The sequence below is a fragment of the Mesoplodon densirostris genome, chromosome 18 (assembly GCF_025265405.1).
Source record: "Mesoplodon densirostris isolate mMesDen1 chromosome 18, mMesDen1 primary haplotype, whole genome shotgun sequence".
In the NCBI taxonomy this organism is placed as follows: Eukaryota; Metazoa; Chordata; class Mammalia; order Artiodactyla; family Ziphiidae; genus Mesoplodon; species Mesoplodon densirostris.
Genome location: NC_082678.1, coordinates 58,763,097 through 58,789,466, shown reverse-complemented (window position 1 = coordinate 58,789,466; position 26,370 = coordinate 58,763,097). Strand labels below are relative to the sequence as shown.

Sequence of the window (26,370 nt, the reverse complement as noted above, 5' to 3'; positions counted from 1 at the left end):
AACTAGATGATAAGCTAGAGTCTAAATTCCTTATTCTAGTATTTACCTGTTCTTATTTAGTTTCAGCACTTTTGTCCATGGGTAATCCTAATGATATTTTATTTTTCCAGTGATGGAGACTATTCTTTTTTTCTTTTTTTAAAATTGAATTATAGGTGATTTACAATATTGTGTTAGTTTTAGATATACAGCAAAGTGATATGGTTATACATATATATGTGTATATATCTGTATTCTTTTTTTATTCTTTTCCATTATAGTACATTACAATATATTGAATACAGTTTTCTGTGCTATACAGTAAATCCTTATTGTTTATCTGTTTTATATATGATACTGTGCATCTGTTAATCCTATACTCTCAATTTATCCCTCCCTGTCCTTCCCCTTTGGTAATCATAAGTTTGTTTTCTATGTCTATGAGTCTGTTTCTATTTTGTAAATAAGTTCATTTGTACTGTTTTTCAGATTCCACATATAAGTGATATCATACAATATTTTTCTTTCTCTAATTTACTTCACTTAGTATGATAATCTCTAGGTCATTCCATGTTGATAAAAATGGCATTATTTCATTCTTTTTATGGCTGAGTAATATTCCATCACACACACACACACACACACACACACACACACACACCATTCATCTGTTAATGGACACTTAGGTCACTTCCACGTCTTGGCTATTGTAAATAGTGTTGCCATGAACATCGGGGTGTGTGTATCTTTTTGAATTAGAGTTTTTGCCTTTGACGGAGACTATGCTAAAATTTAAAATTAATTCCTGGGACTTCCTTGGTGGCGTGGTGGTTAAGAATCCGCCTGCCAATGCAGGGGACACGGGTTCGATCCCTGTTGCAGGAAGATCCCACGTGCTGCAGAGCAACTAAGCCCATGCACCACAGCTTTTGAGCCTGTGCTCTGGAGCTGCAAGATACAACTACTGAAGCCTGCGTGCCTAGAGCCCCTGCTCTGCAATAAGAGAAGCCACTGCAGTGAGAAGCCCATGCACTGCAACGAAGACCCAACGCAGCCAAAAATAAATAAATAATTTAATTAATTAAAAAACATAAAATAAAATTAGTTCCCAGGTTCATTTATCAATTTAAATCTCATAATACAAAAATATGTATATCTTAAAAAATGAAATATTTGAAAGTACTCATAGATCTGTAATTCTTGCTTCTTTTAGGTTAATTAATATTCTTGGGAATTCCCTGGAAGTCCAGTGGTTAGGTCTCCACCTTTTCACTGCCAAGGGCGTGGGTTCAATCCCTGGTCAGGGAACTAAGATCATGCAAGCTGTGTGGCACAGCAAAAAAAAAAAAATTCTCATTCCTGTACCAAACTCTGCCTTCTCCCCTCAATGCACATACACTCCCACATAACAGTCACACATAGGATGTAGGAGACTCATAAGTTATTTTTCATGTGTTTAGTTTGAACTAACTGGAAGACACCTTTGGGGAGGGTCTCTGAAAGACAGTTAGTGGTCTGTGCATGACACAATGAGAATAACAATAAAAATTCCTATTTATATTTATGGGATACTTTATAAGTCACATATATTTTTCCAAAGAAATTTATTTCCCTCTCGCAAAAACCTTTTGAAGCAAGTAAGACAATATTGTCTCGTTTTGTAGATGTGAAAATAGACTCAGAAGATAAAGTGACTTAGCTAGAGTCATTGAGCCCAGATTTTATGTATTGTTTAATCTTACTCTGACCCCCATCAACATGTCTGTGTTCACAAGCACATTTTAAAACGTGGAGAACTTCACAAACACCTACATGTACGATGCTGCCTCGTCACTCAAAAAGAACTACGTCACGGAATAACTGGGTTTTATTGTTCCTTCCTGAGGACCACATTTGTACTGAGTTTTGACAGTCTACCTGGCTAATCCGCCCTCTTTCAGAATAATTTTATATTTGGTTCTGTCATATGTATTAATACTATGTTTCCCTTTTAGGTTGTCACAGCTCACGCAGTCCGTGTCCCTGTCACCAGCAACCTGAGTGCCAACATTACTGGATTTTTGCCTATTCATTGTATTTACCAGCTTCTGAGGAGTCGTTCCTTTACAAAGCACAAAGTATCAATAAAAGTATGACCTTACATTTATATTTCAAGCGACAACCTAAGTTAATGCTTTCTTCCCAGTTCCCTTTCAGTCTGTAGACCTTTACTGTGGGTTTCGTGTGTGAAGTGTGTCTAGTTACTAGTCGTTTATATAGTTATAGTAATTAGGCTCTCAATTTCAGATTTTTAAAACAGTATAACTGTTCAGTTATTTACAAAATGTACACTAGTACCTTTTAAATTCTCAGTAATATCGTTTAGCTATTTCATTAAACCTTAGTAAAAATTGCCCTTTTCTGTACTTGGTTTTGTTCACCAAACTGAGAAAGTTGCTGGTTAGCCGTGACCAGTATTTGTACGTTTGTCACAAGGACATCTAACATCTAACTTGAAAATATTTTTTTTTTTTTTTTTTTTTTTTTGCGGTATGCGGGCCTCTCACTGTTGTGGCCACTCCCGTTGCAGAGCACAGGCTCCGTATGCGCAGGCCCAGCGGCCATGGCCCACGGGCCCAGCCGCTCCGCGGCATGTGGGATCTTCCCAGACCGGGGCACGAAGCCGTATCCCCTGCATCGGCAGGCGGACTCTCAACCACTGCGCCACCAGGGAAGCCCCTGAAAATATTTTTGATATATTTTCAGTTTGTTATGTAGTTGGCTATACCAAACAGTTAAGAGGTCCTCTAAAGAAAAGGCTGAACCCCAGGAGGTAAAAGGAATCTGTTTGGACCATTTCTAAGAGGCAATTTTTTTTATAAAGAACCATGAACAATATATACATTGATATATCACACTTAATTATCCTTGTTATCATGATCTAGTGAAGTTATTTTCCATCTTGATTGTATCTTCCGCTTCTTTATATTTTTAGCAATATAATAGATAAGAATTAAGAGTCCAAATGCACACCCAGCATTTTTTCTTGGCCTCTATTTGTGTAGATAGTTAATCTCCCATAAGTGGTTGTCAAAGTCACTTTCTTAATCTGTCTGAGGGTTTGTTGTGAAGAGCTGTCCCTCTCCCTAAATTTCTTTCTGTTGTGGGGTCTTCTACAGCAACACATATGGTGCTCTAAATACTGATATAGAAGGGACTTAACAGTGTTTTTCCCACTACTTGAAAACTAATAGATTAAAAACCCAAAGTCCAAACTCAAAACTCAAACTCATCATTTTAGATTTATCTTCCACATCACGGTATTCTCAACTTTAGGGTAGAAAAGTATTTCCTATTTTTAAATCAAAGACAACTGTGAAACTGGATAATATATTTAATAACTGCTAAAGGTTAATAGTGAGTTTCACTGATGCCTAAATCATGTAAAATTATATGTGCTTTTAAACTTTTGCTTGCTTTTTCTTATTGCCATAATTGACTTGGTGCCTGCAACCTTCTCTTTTAGGACTGGATTTATAGACAGCTCTGTGAAACCTCCACTCCACTCCATCCTCAACTACTTCCTCTGATTGACGTGTACATAAATTCTATACTTACTCCTGCATCTAAATCTAATCCAGAAGCCACAAATCAGCCAGTCACAGAACAGGAGATACTCAATATTTTCCAAGGAGTCATTGGGGTAAAATAGTGGCTTTTCTACATTTATTAGCTTATTTTTCTTTTATTCTTCAGGCTGACTCCATGTTTTTTCCCTGATTATTAGAGGAGAACAACTTCTAGGTGGTTCTGAATTTAAGATGGTATTCAGTTTTTTTAGATCACTTATAAATATTAAAAATGGTATTAGTTCCAAGTAGTTTGTTTTTTTTTTCTTTTCTTTTCTTTTCATTTTTCTTTTTTCTTTTTTTAAGATGTTGGGGGTAGGAATGTTATTAATTAATTTATTTATTTTTGCTGTGTTGGGTCTTCGTTTCTGTGCGAGGGCCCTCTCCAGTTGCGGCAAGCAGGAGCCACTCTTCGTCACGGTGCACGGGCCTCTCACTATCGCGGCCTCTCTTGTTGCGGAGCACAGGCTCCAGACGCGCAGGCTCAGTAGTTGTGGCTCACGGGTCCAGCTGCTCTGCGGCATGTGGGATCCTCCCAGACCAGGGCTCGAACCCGCGTCCCCCGCATCAGCAGGCAGACTCTCAACCACTGCACCACCAGGGAAGCCCCCAAGTAGTTTGTTGAATAGGCACTTTTTGAGGAATTCTTTCAAGAGCTCCATTTTCCTTTTTTTTTTTTTTTTTTGGGCTGCGCTGTGCCCCTTGCATTGGGAGTATGGAGTCTTAACAACTGGACCTCCAGGGAAGTCCCAAGAGCTCCATTTTAAAGCTTAAGGAGTGCTGTAGAAGTTGTGTGTTTACCAACGGACTACATGACATTTCAACACATTCAACCAGCTTTGTTTAGTTTCCTGGGGATCTAAGATCTACCTAGATTATTAATGGAAAACTTGAAGAAAATCTTTTTTCTCCAAATATACTTAACTGTCCAATATCATTTTTAGGAATTATTTTCTTCATGGTAATTTCAGATAATAGTTGAGACTCCTGTAAAGCTTTTTGAGAAGCAGCCTGATGGGGCTGCTGTTGCCTTTTTTTCCCTATCTTCTTTTTTTTTAAAAAAAACAGTAACTTTTTAAAAAACTTATTTATTTTTGGCTGCGTTGGGTCTTTGTTGCTGCGCGTGGGCTTTCTCTAGTTGCGGTGAACGGGGGCTACTCTTCGTTGCGGTGCATGGGCTTTTCATTGTGGTGGCTTCTCTTGTTGCTGAGCACGGGCTCTAGGGCGTGCGGGCTCAGTAGTTGTGGCGCACGGGCTTAGTTGCACTGCGGCATGTGGGATCGTCCCGGACCAGGGCTCGAACCCATGTCCCCTGCATTAGCAGGCGGATTCTTAACTACCGCGCCACCAGGGAAGACCCTTCTATCTTAAAAACTGTTAAGCATGTTGCTTTTCATCTCCCAAGCCATCTCAAATTTAACTTAGACTTCAAGTTGTCTCTTTGAGTTTAATGAGAACACAGCAACACTTCTCCCAACTTGTTTGAGCTTGGGAGCAGCAACACTTAATAATCTATTTTGAATGCTTTTGCTATCAAAAAGCACTCATGAAATGTAACAGTATTTTAAAGTATTTATAATATTACCTCCAGGGTGACAACATCCGCCTTAATCAACGTTTCAGTATCACAGCACAGCTTTTGGTGCTTTATTATACACTGTCTTACGAAGAAGCTCTCCTAGCAAACACAAAGACTTTAGGTAAGTTGTGCATAGGCGAATGTTTCTAGTGATAGTTCATCTTATTTGCTTATATTTTGCTACTTTCTAGGCTGCTGTATGAGAAAATAAGGTCAAATATTCTAACAAGCTCCAGCTTCATTCTACAGTTTTTGCAATGGAGGCATCGTGTACTCTGGAGCATAAATACATGTATGTCTGGGCATATAACCACCTCTTAAGGCTCAGTGCTGCTTTTAGCAGGCTGAATTAATGGATAACTGAATTGTCTATATTTTAACAATTTTAGTGACCTTACTAACTAAATGTAAATTAAGAGATAAACCTAAAGGAACTGCAACTGAAATATTTTTACTTGATTTCAATCTGTGCCCTCTTCTTCCCTCCATTAGTGTGAAGGGTAACAGTCTAATCAAAGCAATAGAAAAAAACCAACAGTAGGTTTTCCTTTGCCATTGAAATGATCACTGAACTAGGCTTTCAGACTTAGCTATTTCATATAATATCAGAAGGTTAGATTTAGCATAAATGATATCAGTATAAAGTAGTATGTTTTCCTCTATTTGAAAAAGAATATTCACCTGTATTTTAGGCTTGTTAAATGTATTTAGTTCCATATTTGAAACAAAAAGAGTGTCATTAAAAAGTCGTAGGCTGGGCTTCCCTGGTGGCACAGTGGTTGAGAGTCCGCCTGCCGATGCAGGGGACATGGGTTCATGCCCCGGTCCGGGAAGATCCCACATGCTGCGGAGCAGCTGGGCCCGTGAGCCATGGCCGCTGAGCTTGCGCATCCGGAGCCTGTGCCCCGCAACAGGGGAGGCCACACAACAGTGAGAGGCCCGCGCACAACCAAAAAAAAAAAAAGCCGTAGGCATTGAGTATATAATGCAGGGAGAATTCTTTTAAGGGAGGTTAATTTGTCATAGCTGAGTGGTTTTACTTTTTTTTTTTTTTTTTTTTTTAATTTTATTTTTTTTCTTTTTGCGGTATGCGGGCCTCTCACTGTTGTGGCCTCTCCCGTTGCGGAGCACAGGCTCCGGATGCGCAGGCCCAGCGGCCATGGCTCACGGGCCCAGCCGCTCCGCGGCATATGGGATCCTCCCAGACCGGGGCACGAACCCGTATCCCCTGCATCGGCAGGCGGACTCTTAACCACTGCGCCACCAGGGAGGCCCGGTTTTACTTTTTGAAAGCTATAAATTAAAGTTACTCTTCAGCGTGTGGCAGATCAGTTTCTTTTATTTTTCCGAAGTATTGTGTTCTAAGTATTCTGTGCGTTTCTCGGCTGCTTTCTATTCTGACTACAGGTGTTAGGGTTGTACAGATGATATACCACAACTGTAATTATAGTCTTTGTCATATCAGGGACAAGATGGGCTCATAATAAGCATTAGGGAATAGTCTCCCACTTTTATCCACATGTAGTGACTTCTGTTAAGGAATATGACACTTGTGATTTAATGGATAGTAGGGGAATGAGTTACGAGGAGGTATTCTGGGGAGAACTCAGACCATTAATACTGTAGCAGGGGACTAAGATACACCCTTAGTTCTTGTTTAAATTAATGTCTAGCCAAAAAAAATCTTAATACAGAAAAGTACAGAGACTAGTGTAGCCAACTTTTGTGTATATACCATGCAGAATTAACAGGTCACTCAGAATTTTTTGGACTGGAAGAACCTTTAAAGATTACGTATCCCAGTCCCCAATGACATGCTCAGTTCAACCCTGGTTCGTGTGAAGCTGCTGTTCTTTATGCAGGAGTCTGATGGATCTTAATTGGAAAGTTACGGATTTTAGGTTAGGAGTACAACCCAGCCTGGATTGAGTCTTGGGAAAGGAACTGGGAGATTAGAGGAAAGTTGTTAGGTTTTTCTAAGATTCTAGGCAAAAGATGGTGGTGGTCTGGACTGGTAGCAGTGTACATGTATTTTTTTCTTTTTTTTTTCTGGCTGCGCTGGGTCTTCATTACTGCGCGCAGGCTTTTCTCTAGTTGTGGCGAGAGGGGGCTATTCTTCGTTGTGGTGCACTGGCTTCTCATTGCAGTGGCTTCTCTTGTTGTGGAGCATGGGCTCTAGGCACGCGGGCTTCAGTAATTGTGGCATGTGGGCTCAGTAGTTGTGGTTCGCGGGCTCTAGGGAGCAGGCTCAGTAGTGGTGCCAGGGCTTAGTTGCTCTGTGACATGTGCGATCTTCCTGGACCAGGGATCCAACTGTGTCCCCTGCATTGGCAGGCAGATTCTCAACCATTGCACCACCAGGGAAGTCCCGGTATATGTATTTTGAAGGTAGAGCGGAGAGGTTTTGCTGATGGATTCATGAGGTTTGAGAGACAGGAGCCAAGGTTGATGTGGAGGCTTTTGGCCTAACCTATAAAATGGCTATGGACTGAAATAAATGAGCAGGTCTGTGGGGGATCAGGAGCTCGTTTTGGACGTATGGAGTTTGAGGTGTCTGATAGACTTTCAAGTGGGGATGTTATGGAAACAGTTGTAAATACTGGCCTAGAATTTAGGGGAGATACCAGCACTGAAGCTTTGAGATTCTTCAGCAGATTATATGGTATTGAAACCATGACATTAAATAAGATGACCAAACGGGAAGGTGTGGGAGGAGACTCAGGAGGATCTGTTGTCCTGGATGCCAAGGAAAGAATGTTTCAAAGAGGAGAGAGAGTTCACCTGTGTCAGATGATGTTGATGGATCAAGTAAGGTTAGGACTCCGCTGATGACCGCATATAGCTTGCTGGAGGTCCTTTGACCTTTACAGTTTTATTAGTAAAGTAAACACTTGTTTTTAGGATGAAAGCCTGATTGTAGTGGATTCAAAAGAAAATTAGAGGAGATATACTGGAGACAGTGAGTACACACAGTTCTTTTGAGGAATTGTAAAGAGAAGGAGAGAAATGAATGTGATAATTGGAGAGGAAAATGAGGTCAGGAGAGGACTTTTTTTTTTTTTCTTTTCTTTTTAAGGTGAAAGAGCTAAGAGAATGTTTGTATTCTGTTGGGAGTAATCTAGTAGAGAGGGAAGGCTGATGAGAGAATCCCTGGAGGGATGTCCTTGATAGGTGAGAGGAGATGGGATGTAGAAGACAAATGGAGGGATCAACCTTTCCTTGGAGAATTTTTTCCCATAGTTCAGGAGATTTTTTTCTAGTCTAGTTTCTTATCTCCACAGGGAATAAATAATTGGAGAATATGTCACAACATGAGAGAATTTTGCTTTTCCACAGCCAAAAAAGATAAGTATTCTTCCTCAAATTTATTCCTACCTGTGAAGTTGTGTTGTAGTTTCAGTAGCTTGTTAACTGGTCTGTGGTTTTGGCCTTTATATTAAACATTATTAGCAGCCACCAGGTAGCTGTAGAAGCTCAGATATGGAATTCTGACACTTGAGATAGAGCCAAGTATTAGAATATCATAGTCATTAAAAAATGGGTTTGTATATATACATATTTTTTCACATATGCATATTTTTGATTTGTTTTAAAATATTTATAATACATGTGTACATATTAATTTTAGTTAAATAGTGTATTGATCCAAAAGAATATGTGTAAGAAATAATAATATAATAAATCCCTGTGTACTAATACCCAATTAAAATATGAGCATTACCATTATATTTCCAGTTTTTATACTTTAAAAAGTGTTTCCTATTTATTACACCTGAAGACTTTATTACTAGGTAAAAGTTTGTTTTTACATGCTTTTGAAGTAAAAACAATACTAATGAATATTGAACATATGAGAAACTGTTTATCTGCTCTTAAAGCAGCCAGTGGGATCCTAAACACAGTCTCACTCTTTAGTGGCTAAAAGTATTACTTGCTTAACTCTCTCCCTCAAGCTTAACTTCATTTAAAAACAGGGTCTGGCTGCCTTTTCTGCTTCTGTCCCGTTTCGTGTGAAGTTTCCTTCTTTGTCGGCAGCAGAACAAGACACATACCGTGGTGTTTGGGAAACTGTAATGTTTACTGCCTCTGAAGTCCTGAACTTGAAGTTTTTCTTTGCACTCGATAGTTAATTATTTTCTTACCAGAAGAAAGTTAACTCTAACTGCCTCTATCAAAATGCAGAAACCTTTAAGTAAACACTGGCAGATGTTTTTTCTTTGCAGCTTGAAGTTTCAGTGCTGTAAAATCAAGTTTGACCAAAAAAGGTTCTAAGAGTTAAATGACTGTAGTGTAGAGTAACCGTATAAAATTTTTAAACTTATTTCATTATTTACCTAATTGCTTTCATATCTTAATGCAAAAGAACTGGCTTTTAAAATAAAAACATTTATTAAAAGTGTGTTTACTGGAGGAAATGGAGGAAGTGAAAAATGTACAAAGACCAAAGTAAAACCACCCATAATTCTGCTGCCCAGAGGTAATCACCATAGAATTTTGCTAGAAAACCCTTTAGTCTTTGCACATATGATAACTTTCACAAAGTTGGAATCATATTTTTTTTTTGGAGGGGGGGAATCATGTTTTTAATCTACTCTTTTTAATAATACACTTTACACATTTGCCTATTTAGTAATTTTTTTTCTGAAACATGATTTTTAATAGCTATATAATATTTCTTCCTAAATATGTACCATTACTTGACAAATTCCTTATTGTTGGACATTTAAATTATTTCCACATTTTGCCATTATAGAGAGTGGTGGAATGAATATCCTTAGAGCTCACTCTGTATACAGGTATACTTATTTCTGTCCTTAGGACCGAACTACTAAATCAAAGATTTTGGAATTATAAGATTTAAAAAAACAAATTGCTATATTGCTTTCCAGATAGGTTATAACATTATAGACATTTTGTATAAGACGTTTGTATAAGATGTGAGTGTCAATTTTTTTGCAGTATTGACTGTTACTTGTTTTTGGTGTGTTTTAATTATAGAATTTTATAAAGAGGAAACTCTTTGAAAGCGAGGTACTAACATTATATGACTCATCACCTATCTATTCTTTTAGGACATTATTATGTCACTTTTAAAATTTATGTATGCCTTTAATTAATTTTGGTGTCAAGTATGGGGTGCAGATTCAGTTTTGTTTTTTTTTAATAATTGGTTATTTGTCAACATCACATAATGAATAACATGTCATTTTCCTATTACTTTGGAAAGTTGCTCTGATGTGTATCGAAGTTTTATTACAAACCTGTGTCTGGTTTTGGGTTTTCTTTTTTATGTTAGACATTTCCAGTTCCTTTAGCCATTATTGTTCTTGTTCAATATTTCTGTCCATTCTCACATATATAACCTTTCACATGAACTTTATAATGATTTTGTCAAATTCTACAGAAGAAAATTGTATTGGGATTTTGATTAGAATTATGTTAAACATAGAGATTAATTTGGAGAGAACTTACATCTTTACAATAGTCTTTCCAGCTAGAAATATGAAATAATTCTTTTTAAAGTCTTTTTTATTTTTATTTTTTTTGGCTGTGCCATGTGGCTTGTGGGATCTTAGTTCCCCAATCAGGGATCAAACCCAGGCCGTGGCAGTGAAACCACCAAGTCCTAACCATCGGACTTCCAGGGAATTCCCTGAAATAATTTTTTCTTTTAAATTATTAAAATGTAAGATTCATGAAGGTTGACTTTTATCTGTTTTTGCTACGGTATCTAGCATTTAGAATATTACTTGAAACATAGTAACCACTTAGTAAATGTTTTTGAATGAGTGAACTTATTCAAGTTATTTTTTTATGTCAATTAAATTTTATTTTTTGTAGGTTCTGTATAATTTTTTCTTAACAAGTTTTTTCTGATTACAGGAAAGGTATTGACATTTAGTTTGGATTAGTCTCTGAATTTCTTAGAGTACCATTTAAAATTTTTTGTTAAATTTATCAAGAGAATACTTTTTCAGCAGTTATTGGGATAATTTGGTCTATTTATATAATTTGTATAATTAATATCTGTATATTTCTGGAGTGGGCTCTACTTGCTCTGGGTATGTTATTCTTTTAGCATGGTGCTAGATTTGATTTGCTTGTCTTTTTTTTTTTTTAAATATGATTTATTTCCATCTGTATGTAAACAAGTGAAATTGGCCTTTTTTCCCTTTTTCTTTTCATTTCTTCTTTTTTTTTCTGGCTTTGGTATTAAGTTTACACTAATTTCATAAGTGAATTAGTTTTCCATAGGATTGTTTTAAGGATTAAAATGTCATAAAAACTAGGGGCCATGTAAATAGTATTCAAAACATTCCCACAGTTTCGTTGAGGATGAGGTTAAAAGTTAGATTTGAATCTTTTTTTTTTTTTTTTTTTGCGGTATGTGGGCCTCTCACTGTTGTGGCCTCTCCCGTTGCGGAGCACAGGCTCCGGACACACAGGCTCAGCGGCATGGCTCACGGGCTTAGCCACTCTGTGGCATGTGGGATCTTCCCGGACCGGGGCACGAACCCGTGTCCCCTGCATCGGCAGGCGGACTCTCAACCACTGCACCACCAGGGAAGCTCCAGATTTGAATCTTTGAAAGCGACACGTTGGAAGAAAATTGGAAGTGTGATTGCTCATGTTGAATATACAAAACCAGTGATGTTCCCATAGGCCTTTCATAATTATAGTTTAGTCTTTTACTGGAAGATTAAGTATCCTTGATGTTGTATTTCATGGAGATGTTAAAGAGAAATAATTGCTTTAGGCAGGGCTTCATGGGCTGCTAGTTCTTTGATGGAATTATTAAGATGTGAACAGGATTTTGTCTTCAGTTTCATAAGTCCAGAAACTTAAATGTTGATACTTTACCCTAAGTTGATCTTGGGGACTCTAGATCTTAATAATACTGGCTAACATTTGAGTGCTTGTTATGTGCCAAACACTACTTGAAGCTCTTTACACCTGTTAACTCATGTAAACCCTCACAACAATTCTGTGAGATGGGTACTGTTGTTGTCTTTATATTACAGGTGAGAACACTGAGGCACAGGGAAGTTAAGTGACTTCCCTTAGTTTTAAGTGTTGGAACCAGGATTTGACCATCACTGGAACTTATATATATTTAATATTAATCCATTTTTATTATTCAAAATAATCTATCTTTACTAGTATATATTAGCATTTGCCTAGTTATAATCAATCTATTTATCTTAATACCATTTTATGTTCCATTTTTCCTCTTTAATGTTATTTTGTACAAACAATAGTGTTATTTTATATCCATCAAGATGGGCCACAGAGTTGTGGTTTCAAATTGGTTTTTAGTATTGAATTTCTTTTTTCTCTTTTTACCTTTTGACGCTCTTCCCCTATTTCTTTTACCCCTCATCCCCTGCTCCTCTGGCAGCCACCAATTATTTCTCTGTATCTTTGAAGGTTTTTTTGTTTTTGTTTTTTTATGATTCCACATATAAAAGAGATCATATGGTACTTGTCTTTGTCTGACTTACTTTAGTTAGCATTATGCCCTCCAGTTCCACCCATGTTGTCACAAATGGCAAAGTTTCATTCTTTTTTATGGCTGAATAACGTTCCATTGTATGTATATATGTGTGTGTGTGTGTGTGTGTGTGTGTATGTATCTCATATTTTCTTTATCCATTCATCCATTGATGGACACTTAGATTGTTTCTGTATCTTGGCTATTGTAAATAATGTGGCAGTGAACATGTGGGTATATATAATCTATTCAAGTTAGTGTTTTCATTTTCTTCGGATAAATACCTAGATGGGAAATTGCTGGATCATATGGTAGTTCCATTTTTAATTTTTCGAGTAACCTTATACTGTTTTCTTTTTTTAATTATTATTTATTTATTTGTTTGTTTTTGGCTGCATTGGATCTTCATTGCTGTGTGCGGGCTTTCTCTAGTTGCTGCAAGCAGGGGCTACTCTTCGTTGCGGTGCGCGGGCTTCTCATTGTGGTGGCTTCTCTTGTTGTGGAGCATGGGCTGTAGGCGTATGGGCTTTAGTAGTTGCAGCATGCAGGCTCAGTAGTTGTGACATGCAGGCCCTAGAGCGCATGGTCTTCAGTAGTTGCGGCATGTGGGCTCAGTAGTTGTGGTGTGTGGGCTCTCAGGTGCGTGGGCTTCAGTAGTTGTGGCTCACAGGCTTAGTTGCGCCACAGCATGTGGGATCTTCCCAGACCAGGAATTGAACCCATGTCCCCTGCATTGGCAGGCGGATTTTTAACCACTGCACCACCAGGGAAGTCCCTCCATACTGTTTTTTATAGTGGCTGCACCAATTTACATTCCTACCAACAGTGCACAAGTGTTTCCTTTTGTCCTTATCTTCATCAACACTTGTTTATTGTCTTTTTGATAACAGTCCTTCCAACAGGTATGAGGTGATAGCTCATTGTGGTTTTGATTTCCATTTCCCCGATGATTAGTGATGTTGAGCATCTTTTCATGTACCTGTTGTACCTCTGTATGTCTTCTTTGGAAAAATGTCTATTCAGATCTTCTGCCCATTTTTTAAAATTTTATTTATTTTTAATTTATTATTTATTTTTGGCTGCATTGGGTCCTCGTTGCTGTGTGTGGGCTCTCTAGTTGCAGCGAGCAGGGGTTACTCTTCTTTGCAGTCCATGTGCTTCTCATTGTGGTGGCTTCTCTTGTTGCAGAGCATGGGCTCTAGGCGTGTGGGCTTCAGTAGTTGTGGCAGGCGGGCTCAGTAGTTGTGGCTTGCGGGCACTAGAGCGCAGGCTCAGTAGTTGTGCGCATGGGTTTTGTTGCTCCGCAGCATGTGGGATCTTCCCGGACCAGGGATCAAACCGTGTCCCCTGCATTGGCAGGCGGATTCCTAACCACTGTACCACCAGGGAAGTCCCCTTCTGCCCATTTTTAAATTGGATTGTTTGGTTTTTTGCTCTTGAGTTATATGAGTTTTTAAATATATTTTGCATATTAGCCCTGTATCAGATATATGATTTGCAAATATTTTCTCCCATTTAGTAGGTTGCCTTTTCATTTTATTGGTGGTTTCCTTTGCTTTTCTGAAGCTTTGTAGTTTGAAGTAGTCCCACTTGTTTATTTTGCTTTTGTTGGCTTTGCTTTTGGTGTCAGATTCAAAAAAATCAGCCAAGACCTGTGTCCGGGAGCTTAGCACCTGTGTTTTCTTCTGAGAGTTATATGGTTTCCGGTCTTAGGTTCCAGTCTTTAATCCATTTTGAGTTCATTTTTGTGTGTGGTGTAAGATAGTGGTCTAGTTTCATCTTTTTTCATGTATTTTTATCTTCAATTTCTTTCATTAATGTCTTGTAGTTTTCAATATATAGGTCTTTCACCTCCTTGATTACATTTATTCGTAGGTGTTTTATTCTTTTCGATGCAGTTGTAAATGGGGTTGATTTCTTTTTTTTTTTAACATCTGTATTGGAGTATAATTGCTTTACAGTGGTGTGTTAGTTTCTGCTGTATAACAAAGTGAATCAGCTATACGTATACATATATCCCCAAATGGGGTTGATTTCTTAATTTCTCTTTCTGATTGTTATTGGTGTATTAGAAACACAACAGATTTTTGTGTATTGATTTTATATCTTGCAACTTTACTGAATTTGTTTATTAATTTTAGCAGGTTTTTTCTTTTTTTTATTATTCTTGTTACCTTTATGGAACTTTGACATCCAGAAAAGCCTCCTCAGCCACTTATTTACCAACCAACTCTACTTCACTCTTTAGGAAATTATTTGGTTCTGGCATAAAGCCATGTACCCTAAGGTGCTCCTTAAATGCTAGCTCCCTCATCTTACTGTAGAGGTCCCACATATTCACCTCAGCGTTTGCATGAGAGTCACTTATGTGGGCTGAAATACTTGTCGCTTTTACCACCTTTTTTTTTTTTTTTAGTTCTAACAGTTTTTTGATAGAGTCTTTAAGGTTTTCTGTATAATACCATATCTGCAAATGGTGACAGTTTTACTTCTTCCTTTTCAATCTGGATGGTGTTGGGACTAGAATTTGACTGTCACTGGAAGCTATGTTTTTTTTAAACTGTGTTTTGAGATACATTCTTACTCAGTTCATAAAAGATTTTTGTGGAAAACTGGGATGCTAATTTATTAATTTACAAGGGGGATTATATCTAACCAAGAGGTATATGGCCTGTTTAGGCAATGATTCTCAACCTTTATTCTAACACTTGCACTCATATGCTTTTTATCTTCAATAAAAATTTGTTGAGCTTTACACTGTGTGGTTTGTATTTGGAAAAGAAAAAGTATATTGGAAATGCTTTTTCAAACTATGGACACTCTGGTTGAGATGCTCATATGGTTTTGTTGTGTACAAGCAGAGTACCTTGGAATGAGATGAGGGTGTCAGGCATATAGCATATGGTGGAGATGAGACAAAGAAAGATAGCGTTGATTTGCAAGGACCTTTACTCTGTGGGATCTGGGAATCCATGGAAGGTTTCTGAGCATGGAGCCAGAGACATGTGATCTGGCCAAATCTTAATTTAAATAAGAGGACTATGGCAGCAGTGTGAAGGATGGATCAAAGACCAGAGAAATTGGAGTCTGGGAAATTGAGCCGTAATAGTTATTTAAATAAATGATGAGTAGGCACTGATTTAGGATAGCAGAAAAAGAACAGAAATTAAGATGGATTTGTTTTTTTTTTAAAAAAAGCTTGTACTTGTTAGTTGAAGGTAGAAGTTGTGAGAGAAGGAAGTCATTCATATTTCCCAACTTTCATCAAAAAGAGTCACCACTAATACGTAATATGATTAAATTAAGGCTGTTGGCATCATGAAGCTTTAAGCCATGCTGGCATGACTGCATTTGGTCTTCCTAATTAGATTTGGGAGAGTCTTGACTGACTTCTCAGGTTTGGGTGTTTTTTTTGTTGTTGTTGTTTTCTAGTACAGGGCACTTCTGCAGGTGGCTTCTCTCACTCATGATTTTTCTTCCCCCTAGTTTCAGTTTCGGGGCATTTTCCGAGATATTGCCCTTAAGTATGTTCTTGCTTGTCCTGTGTATTCATTATTTTGGTAGTGATTCTTCATCTTTTATGAACTATATTCACAGATTAAGTGAATTAAAAGTAATTTGACATTGTGTTTGTTCCCATTTGTGTTGAAGGTTAAAATTTCTATTGTTTCTGACATTGTATCTTACATTTTTTAATCTTTGACTGACAGCTGCCATGCAAAGAAAGCCCAAATCATATTCGTCTTCTTTAATGGATCAGATTCCCATCAAATTTCTTATTCGACAGGCTCAAGGACTGCAGCAGGAGTTGGGAGGTATTTGTTTTATTTGTGTTTTACTGCTAACTTTTATTGTTAAAAAGTTCCTACCATTTATGATGTTATACAGTGTAATAGGTGCTCAGTGTTTAAAGCCCAATTCAAAAGTGAAATTCCTCTTTACCTCCCTTGCTGTCTTACTCCCTGCAAACCGCTCCTCACCCCCAAGGCCCTAGTTTCATTTTGGTGTGTAATTTCAGATATTCCTTTCTATAGGCTGAATCATGTGAAATTACAGGTATTCAACTATTTTTGACCTCCAAAAATGCAGTTTCATATGGTTGAAGCTAATAGATACACACACAAGTAAAAAATTCTTTTTTTAAACTTTAAATGGTATTGTACCCTATCTCTTCTGAGATTTGCTTTTTTCTCTTTGAGTCTTGGAAATCTTATCATGTCACTTCATCTAGACCTACCTTATTGTTTTTAATTGCTCCATAACATTCCTTAGCATGGAATTACTATAATATTTTTACTGTAAAACTGTCAAGTAGAAATATAGTACTATTTTTTGAAATTCAAATTTTTTCTTAAATGAACACCTTTTTACAATGTTTGAATGTTTGTTTTTTTCTTTTTGGTTTGTTTTTTTGAAGTTGGGGATTTTCTTTTTCTGTCTTTGTTACGGTTGGTTTCCAGGATGAACATGAGCTTGCTTTCGTCATCTTTAGCCAGATGTCTGCATTTATTTATTACATCTTTGCATTATCTCTTTTTAGAGAAATGATGTTATATTTGGCAGCTTTTGGCAACCAACATGTTTTACTGAAGAGATTATGAAGTGTAGATTAATTTGCACTATTGTAAGCAGTCATTTTTGTGACTGTTTTGGGAAAGTCTTGACTACACATGTACTTGTGCATTAAATTTAATACCACTTTTGATTGTTACAGTGCCTTTTCAAACAGAAGCATTTATTTTAAGCAGTTTCTATGAGAAAGGAAACAGATACTTAACCCTCTTGGGACTAAGCAGTGGTTTGATTTGATCTAAGTTGCATAATAAGGGGGTGATTGGATCTAACATACTTTTATTACTACTGATACTCTTACTGCTAACTCTTGCAACTTTGGAGATGATGATAATAATTGTTTAGTAGCAGCAGCATTTATTAGGTAAATAACAGTGGCGCTTCATATATCGAAATAGGCATTTTTACAGTATCATCATTTATTTTCTCATTATGAATATTACACAATAATAATAATGAGTAGTCTAACTATGCTGTAAGCAAAAGATTAGAAACAAGACTTAGATTTAGTCAAAGGAGGGTTTCCCGATCCTTTTGAGCTTCCTTAACCCTTCTTAAAAGAAGACAAATGCACCCTCTTGTGGGTATCGTCAGTACTGCTTGGGTTGGGTGACATAGCTGTGTGACTTTGGGAACGTTAATAAATATCTTTCAGCCTGTTTCCTCATAGTAGAATGGAGACACTATTGCTTACCTTGTAGGAATGTTAGGGTGAAATGAGGAAATGCACATAAAGTGTACATTTAGGTACTCAAGTTGGGCAACTTTAATTTTACTCATCTATAGCAATGATTCTCAACTGGGTTGGAGGAGAGGACATGTTCTCCTATAGAAGCCTATCAGAATTTCTTCTTTTAAAATCTTTAAAAATTTTTATTTATTTATGTTTTGGCCGCGCCGCTCGGCATGCGGGAGCCTAGTTCCCCAACCAGGGATCAAACCCGTGCCCCCTGCAGTGGAAGTGTGGCATCCTAACTACTGGACCACCAGGGCATTACCAAGCCTATCAGAATTTCTGAGTGAGGCCTTTTTCAAACCATATATGATCTCCCCGAAATGAACATTCTTTTCCCTTCTCTTTTTCTCCTCCCCACTCAACTCTTGAACTACTGCTATGTCAAACTAATTTTCCTGATGGGAGACTTTTATGCTGGGATAGGGTGGAAGAAAGCTTGAGAACTTTTGACAAAAGTAGTGGCTTCCAGCTTCCTGTGTATCAGTTCACTTGGCGATCTTTAAGCAGATTCCCTGGCTGAACTACTGAACAGAAGCTCTTAAGCTGTAGTATGCATGCATAAGAAGGGCAGAGATGCCTTTGGCTTGCTGTAAATGAAAGGGAGAAGAGAGAGGGGAAAGAAGAGAGAGAAGATTTTGATGTTTAAGAATAAAGAATCCAATTGACTTCTTTTAAATTTTCAAGGGTTGCATTCTGCTTTACTTCGTCTCCTTGCAACTAACTACCCACATTTATGCATTGTGGATGACTGGATCTGTGAAGAAGAAATCACAGGGACTGATGCCCTGTTAAGAAGAATGCTCCTGACTAGTAATGCCAAAAACCACTCTCCTAAACAACTTCAAGAAGGTATAATAAATTGGTATGCCTTTTACCCCTCTAGTAGTACACAGAGGTGTTAGGCCTGTGGAAATCTTAAAATCACCCAGAATTTTCCTGGAGATATAACAGGGTTTTGGTGAATATATTTAAAGTAATTCTCTTTGAGTTTAAGGATTTTTTACCATTTTTTTCTGACATGCTTGCATCTGTTTCCTCATAGGTTCTACGTTATATCACTAAACAGGTCATGTGGTTTTAGGAAAGTCCTAAAACTGGTCAGAAATAAGTGCTGTGGAATAGAACAATGTATCTGCTGTTAATGGATAATAAGCTAGGTCAGCACTTTCAAATAGAAATATGATGTAAGCCACCCATACAATTTTAAACTTGCTATATATTGCCACATTAAAAAAGTAAAAAAAAAGGCAAATTAATTTAAATAATTATTTTGTATAACCCAGTATATCTAATATATTATGATTTCATCACATAATCAATATAAAAAGACTGTTAGATATTTTACCGTTTTTTCATACTAAGTCTATGTATTTTATAGTTAGAGCACATCTCATTTTTGGACTATTTGCATTTCAAGTTCTCAGTAGCCAGAAGTGGTTAGTGACTATTCTATTGAAGGAGCACGGTCCTAGCTATTTTTTACTAACAGCTGCTTACAGTCCATAAAGGGCTACCCGAAGGAAGGTGTCAAGAAGTTTGAATTTTTCAAATGAATGTTAATACCAAGAGCAATAGTTCGGTATATTTTCATGTTTCAGTCAATTTTTTAAATCAGTGTGAATCATTGTCTTTGGGTCACTCTCACTAATGTGATTTTTTTTTTTTTTTTTTTTTTTTTTGCGGGCTCTCACTGTTGTGGCCTCTCCCGTTGTGGAGCACAGGCTCCGGACGCGCAGGCTCAGCGGCCATGGCTCATGGGCCCAGCTGCTCTGTGGCATGTGGGATCTTCCCAGACTGGGGCACGAACCCGTGTCCCCTGCATCGGCAGGCGGACTCTCAACCACTGCGCCACCAGGGAAGCCCACTAATGTGATTTTTAAAATGAGATATTTTTTGTTCTTTATGAAATAACTGCACCTTAACATGAATTTTTCTTAAGGGCCTAATTTTAAGTATACCCACAACTATGACTAGAATGGAAAGTTTAACGTTTTTTAAAGCAATATTTTCTTGATTTGTTTCGCCTATAGTTTGATAGAGCAATATTACTTCCTATTTGGTAAGCTGTATACTATTTAGATTATGACTGTGAAGTTTTCCTTTTAGCATTTTCAGCTGTCCCAGTAAGTCACACACAAGTGATGCAGATTCTAGAACACTTGACTCTACTCTCTGCCAGTGAACTTATACCATATGCAGAAGTATTAACATCCAATATGAATCAGCTGTTGAATTCAGGGGTTCCGAGGCGAATTCTTCAAACGGTCAATAAACTATGGATGGTTCTTAATACTGTGATGCCTAGAAGGTAATTTCAGTGTATTGTTACATGTAATAGATACGTGTATAGCAGTGATTGTATACAATAACCTAAACTTAAATGTTGGAAAAAATTGTTAAAAAAAACTTTTTGACAATATAAATCCTTTCTGAAGACCACTAATTGAAGAGTTGTTATAACTTTAAGGAAAAGAATAAACTCTATCTTAAGAAACAGAGAGAAACCTTCAAGAATTTCCAACTTGAGAAATTTCTTTAAAAGGGAGTTCTCATGTAGAGTCATTTGTGGTTAATTGTGATTTAGATTACCATCGTGTCTTGCATCATTGCAGTGGCTCCAAATTTTGCTGTACATTAAAATCACCTCGAGAGTTTTTAAAATTCCTGATCCCCAAGTTGTAACCCATGCCAATTAAATCAGAGTGGAACGCTGGATTCAGTATTTTGTCTTTAGTCAGATGGGTCTCTGCTGTTCCATAGATTGCATCAAAAACACTTGGTCTGCTCTAGAAACAAATACTGGGCTGGACTTACCTGAGATTCTGATTCAGTAGGTCTGGGAATATTTATACTTTTTTTTTTTTTTTTTGCGGTACGCGGGCCTCTAACTGTTGTGGCCTCTCCCGTTGCGGAGCACAGGCTCCAGACGCGCAGGCTCAGCGGCCATGGCTCACGGGCCCAGCCGCCCCACGGCATGTGGGATCCTCCCAGACCGGGGCACGAACCCATGTCCCCTGCATCAGCAGGCAGACTCTCAATCACTGCGCCACCAGGGAAGCCCCGGAATATTTATACTTTTTAAGTTTGATTTTTACTTATATCATATTAATGAATGCACGTAAGTTAAATAGTGTATAAGGTCTGCCCCCACCTTCCCATTTTAGACTATTGATCCTCAGAGACAATTATTCTCAGCTCCTTTATCTTTTAATTCTGGCATTTATGTCCCACCATGTATCTCAATCATATGCTTGTAATTACTATGATTTCCTGACTTTCCAATTTAGAAATTATCTTTTGACTTCCTACAAAATCCTTCATACAAGATGAAGATTTAGCACTCTTACTTGCTTCCCCTGTGAGTCCCTCTTCTTTCATATATTCTCCCTTCCTCCATTTCTCCCAACACAGTTATATCAGAATTTTTGGTTAAAGAAATATACAGTGTGCATATTATTATGACTACATAAGTGTTATTTATAGCTGATGTATATGACATCCTTTGATTACAATTTCTCTCTTAAACAATTGCCCTCCTTCATACTCCATATACAAACCCTGAGTTGTTTGCCTCTTTTCCATTTGTTCAGGTTTTTTTTTTTTTTTTTTTTTTTTGCAGTACGCGGGCCTCTCACCGTTGTGGCCTCTCCTGTTGCGGAGCACAGGCTCAGGACGCACAGACCCAGCAGCCATGGCTCACGGGCCCAGCTGCTCCGCGGCATATGGGATCTTCCCGGACGGGGGCACGAACCCGTGTCCCTTGCATCTGCAGGCGGACTCTCAACCACTGTGCCACCAGGGAAGCCCTTTTTTTGTTGTTTTTTTGTTTTTTGTTTTTTCGGTATGCGGGCCTCTCACTGTTGTGGCCTCTCCCATTGTGGAGCACAGGCTCTGGACGTGCAGGCTCAACAGCCATGGCTCACGGGCCAAGCTGCTCCGCGGTATGTGGGATCTTCCCAGACCGGGGCACGAACCCGTGTCCCCTGCATCCGCAGGCGGACTCTCAACCACTGCGCCACCAGGGAAGCCCCCTTGTTTTTTTTGTATCAATAACCAATTCACTCTCAAACTTTATTATTGAATGGAAATTTACATTAGTTGTTAACACATCAGGTAACATATTAGTAACATTTTTCATTGGAAACCTTCCTTTCAGATCTTTCCACCCTTATGTTTCAATCTGGGACATTCACAGTAGCCATCTGGAATTGCTTTGTCTCTTGGTTTGAGTCCATGTTTTTGTCTTTCTTGATTTAGTTCCTTATTTTTTTTTTTTTTTGCGGTACGCGGGCCTCTCACTGTTGTGGCCTCTCCCGTTACGGAACACAGGCTCCGGACGCACAGGCTCAGTGGCCATGGCTTACAGGCCTAGCCGCTCCGCGGCATGTGGGATCTGCCCGGACCAGGGCACGAACAAGTGTCCCCTGCATCGGCAGGCAGACTATCAACCACTGCACCACCAGGGAAGCCCGATTTAGTTCCTTATTTAAGTGAGTGGAACTAACGCTCAAGTTGCTTCCTGGGAAAGGTGTTTGGGAAATTTATTTTTTTTGAAGCTTTCATATGTGAAAAGGTTTTTATTCTTCCCCTCACATGTGATTGATATTAGGCTAGGTGTAGAATTCTAGCTTATTTTTTCTTTTAGCAATTTGAAAGCTTTATTCTATTGAAGTAATTAGAGCTTTCCTGATTGCTTTTGAGTAATCTAATCTTATACCAATTCCCAATCCTTTGTATGTGACCATTGTTTTTTCTCTTAAAGGTTTTAGGTTCTTTTTCATTGTTTCTGAAATTTCATGATGATACATTTTGGTTTGGGTCTTTTTTAATTCATGGTGCTGGGCACTTGGTTGGCCTTTTTTTTTGTCCGGGGACTAATGCTGATGTCTTCACTTCTAGGACAGTTTCTTGTATTTTTTTTTTTTCTTCAGTAATTTCTTTCCCTCTGTTTTCTGGAATTTTTTGCAATTTGGATTTTAAACCTCTTGAACTTACTCTGATTTTCTCCTTCTTTCTCCTCTATTTTTAAATTTTTATGTACATTTTCTGGATATTTCCTCTGTTGTCTTCTGATCTTTCCTTTGAATTTAAAATATTTCTGTTATAGTCTTAATCTCTAAGAGCTCTTTCTTATCTGAGAATCTATAAATGCCTCTTATTCTTGTTTCATATATGAAATATTCTATCCTTTAAGGAAATTAATTATAGGTTTAAGATTTTTTTCTTCTCATCTCTATATTCTCTGTTTCTTTGGCATTCCTTTCTTTCTGTTTGTATATTTTAATCTTTTTCAAAGTAGAAACTTTCTTTAAATGTCTGATGATTGTTGGCTATCCACTCATTTAAGAGTGTGCAAGCTCTGTGTGTGAGGTGGGGTTGGTGGACTCCTGGGCTTCACTGTAAGAGGTCAGATACCCTACATATTGGCATATTCTTCAGTAATTCTGATGTGTAGTCAGGTTAGTAACCACTTTTATAGTCTATTGATGTTTAATCTCAAAGTGGCATCTCATATTTAGATTCTGTGATGATAAATGTAGAACAGTAATTTATGGGGCCAGTTACAGTTTCAAAGTGCTTTGGTGGATATCATTTCATTTATAGGTATTATATTCATATTTTACAGAGGAGGAAACAGTTCAGAGCGGTTCCATGACTTATACAGAGTCATATAGCAAGTATGGTATAACTGAGGTTTTAATTCAAATTCTGATTTTATATGCCATGATTATTCCCTTACAACTGTGAAGATTTTTGAAACTACTTTTGTTTATTGTTTTATCTTCATTTGTTTTAGAAACATAATAATAGGTTAGATTTCTATAGTTTTTAATTTTTCCAAGTTCATTTACACCTGTTCTCTAATTTTTTTCCTGACTATATCTTTCTAAGATAAAAGGAACTGGATGGTGGCTACAGGTTTCAATTATGATATAGCTGTTTTTGAACATATGATTATTTTCTCATCAGGCTGTGGGTAATGACAGTTAATGCACTTCAACCGTCAATAAAGTTTGTACGACAGCAAAAGTACACTCAGAATGATCTGATGATAGATCCTCTCATTGTGCTAAGATGTGATCAGAGGGTGTACAGGTATGTGTCATTTGAGTTCATTTTTACTATAGAGTTATGCTTTGGAGAGTCAAAGGAAATTGAAGAAATTCAGTTTAAACTTATATCTTCGTGTTCTTGCAGGTAACTTGGCCGTATGACCTGTGAGGTTTTTGGGTTTTTTTTTTTGGGTTGTCTATATTCATGAACTTCAGTTTAATATGTGATTAATAAACCTAGTCTTAACAAGATGTCATCTTTGGATTTGGCAGCCCTCAATAGTGGCTGTTCTTTCTCTCAGAGTCAAGATAGTGAAAAATGATACCATTTCTCATATCATTGTTGAAAAAAGCTTTTAAAAAACTGGTTTATTATGAATCATTATGTGCATTAAAATTGTGATCCTTTTGGAATCCTTAATTGTGATGTTAGCTTTATTGATTCCACATTTGTCTATACTTCCTTGCCAATTGCTTAACTTAATCAGTTGCTTTGAAGTAGCTTCACCTCAAGAGGTGGGATTAATTAATTCACATCATTAATATTTGAATTTCTAGTTGCTAAGCTAAATAGTAACAAAGATATACAAGTTGAGGGGTCTGCCTTTAAAGTGATTATCACTTGTATCGGGAAATAAGATAAATACCTGAAAAGTTAAATAATATGGTCATATGCAGATGAATGGTACAGTAAATGAATGGTGTTAAAAGTTTCAGGAGGAAGTGAGACTTCAGTAGTATTTTGAAGTGTAGAAATAGGGTTTAGATGAACAGATACTGTAATGATGGGGCGTAAGAGGTCAAAGAAGGTATTGTGAGAAAAAGAATAGTGTGAGCAAAAGTGTAAAAGCAAGAGTGAAAAAGGCTTGAGTGGAAGGCTTAGTTTTTGAGAACACACTTTAGAGTTGGAATGTTAGGTTAAGGTCAGGCTATGGAGGGCCTTGAATGTTAGGCTGAGGAGGTCATTTAGGTGGTAACTTACAAAGAGAAGGTCACACTAGATAGTTCAGAGGGGAAAGAAACTGGAGTAAAGAAGACTAACTAGGAGACAGTAATATACTCATCTGCCTTTAACCCTGGGGATGAAATTCTTGAAGTGGCAAAATCTGCAGAATCAGCCAAATATGGTTTGGTGAGATCAAGGTCTCAGAGGGAAGAGGAATCAGAAGAATAAACAGTATAAATGACATTAAGTATCTATTTAATAAAAAGAAAACAGTAAATAACACTTCTAGAGAAGAGCCATTTCTGAAACAATTTATCAGTGTTAAAAATCCACTTAAGTAGGTAATCTTTCACCTAAATCACCCGCAGTTGTTCAGGAGGCTGTTAAATTATGCTATCATAATGTATGAAATGTTTTTGTAGCCTAGATCTTTCACTTAACAACTTGTGAACCTTTTCTCATGTTAATAGATCTTCTTATGTTAATTGGCTACGTAGTATTCCACATAGATATGCTATGCTTAATTCAGTTCCCTATTGTTGGATATTTTGTTTATTTCCATTTTTTGTTATTATTGATAGTGCTGTGGTAACTATTGTGTACTGAGTATTTCCTTAGAAATGATTCTTAAAAATGGAATTATTGAGGCAAAAGGAACATGCTCATTTTTAAGTCCTTTGATTCATGTTTTCATTCTGCCACTCAGAATGGCTGAACCTATTTACATTCCTATAGTGATGTTTGATATTGTACACTTTCCTACACAGTTTTATATAATTTTTCCAATTTGATAAGTGAAAAATCGATTCCCATTTTAATTTATATTTTTCTTAGATTGAATATTTTAATATACTTATTGGTTATTGGTAGTTCTTCTTTACATTTAGCCTAGTTTTCTATTAGAATGCTTACCTTTTTTGATTTAAAGAGCTCTTTATGTATAAAGGATATCAGCTTTTTGTATATAGAGTGCAGTTTTTTCTTTTATTGTTCTATTGTTTTGCCTTTAATTTCGTTTTTTAAAATTGGATTTTTTTCTAAGTGATCATTTAGGTGGTTTTTAAAAATGTCAAACAATATGAAGATATGACATTTTGGATTTGCTTTGAACTAACCAGTGGTGATGGTGGGAAAGTGGATGGTGGGGTGGGGGTGAAATAAGACTAGCGATGTGTCGATAACTTTTGCTGCTGGGTGATGAGTTCTTAGAGGTTCATTATAATATTCCCTTTTTTATGTGTGCATGAAAGTTTTCATTATATACATTAATAAGTGCACAAACAAGATTAACAAGGAAAAGGTGTACAGTGAAGTCTTGTTCTCTCATATCTACACTGCTGCCATTTTTAAAGCAAAGTTCCTCTTTGAACTATTGACCAATCCCAGTTCCATCTCCAGAGGAAAC

At 37.3% G+C, this 26,370-nt stretch overlaps 1 protein-coding gene across 5 annotated transcripts in view; it reads left to right on the top strand.

The window, feature by feature from the left end:
• INTS2 (integrator complex subunit 2) overlaps positions 1-26,370 on the top strand; it is a 54,073-nt gene that overhangs the window by 20,285 nt on the left and 7,418 nt on the right. For all 5 annotated transcript variants that reach the window (XM_060080985.1, XM_060080987.1, XM_060080989.1 and 2 more), the window contains exons 13-19: positions 1,974-2,108; positions 3,485-3,661; positions 5,179-5,287; positions 16,369-16,473; positions 18,651-18,815; positions 20,073-20,274; positions 23,937-24,062. In XM_060080985.1, coding sequence (XP_059936968.1) covers positions 1,974-2,108; positions 3,485-3,661; positions 5,179-5,287; positions 16,369-16,473; positions 18,651-18,815; positions 20,073-20,274; positions 23,937-24,062 — 1,019 coding nt within the window. The remainder of the gene's footprint in view (positions 1-1,973; positions 2,109-3,484; positions 3,662-5,178; positions 5,288-16,368; positions 16,474-18,650; positions 18,816-20,072; positions 20,275-23,936; positions 24,063-26,370) is intronic.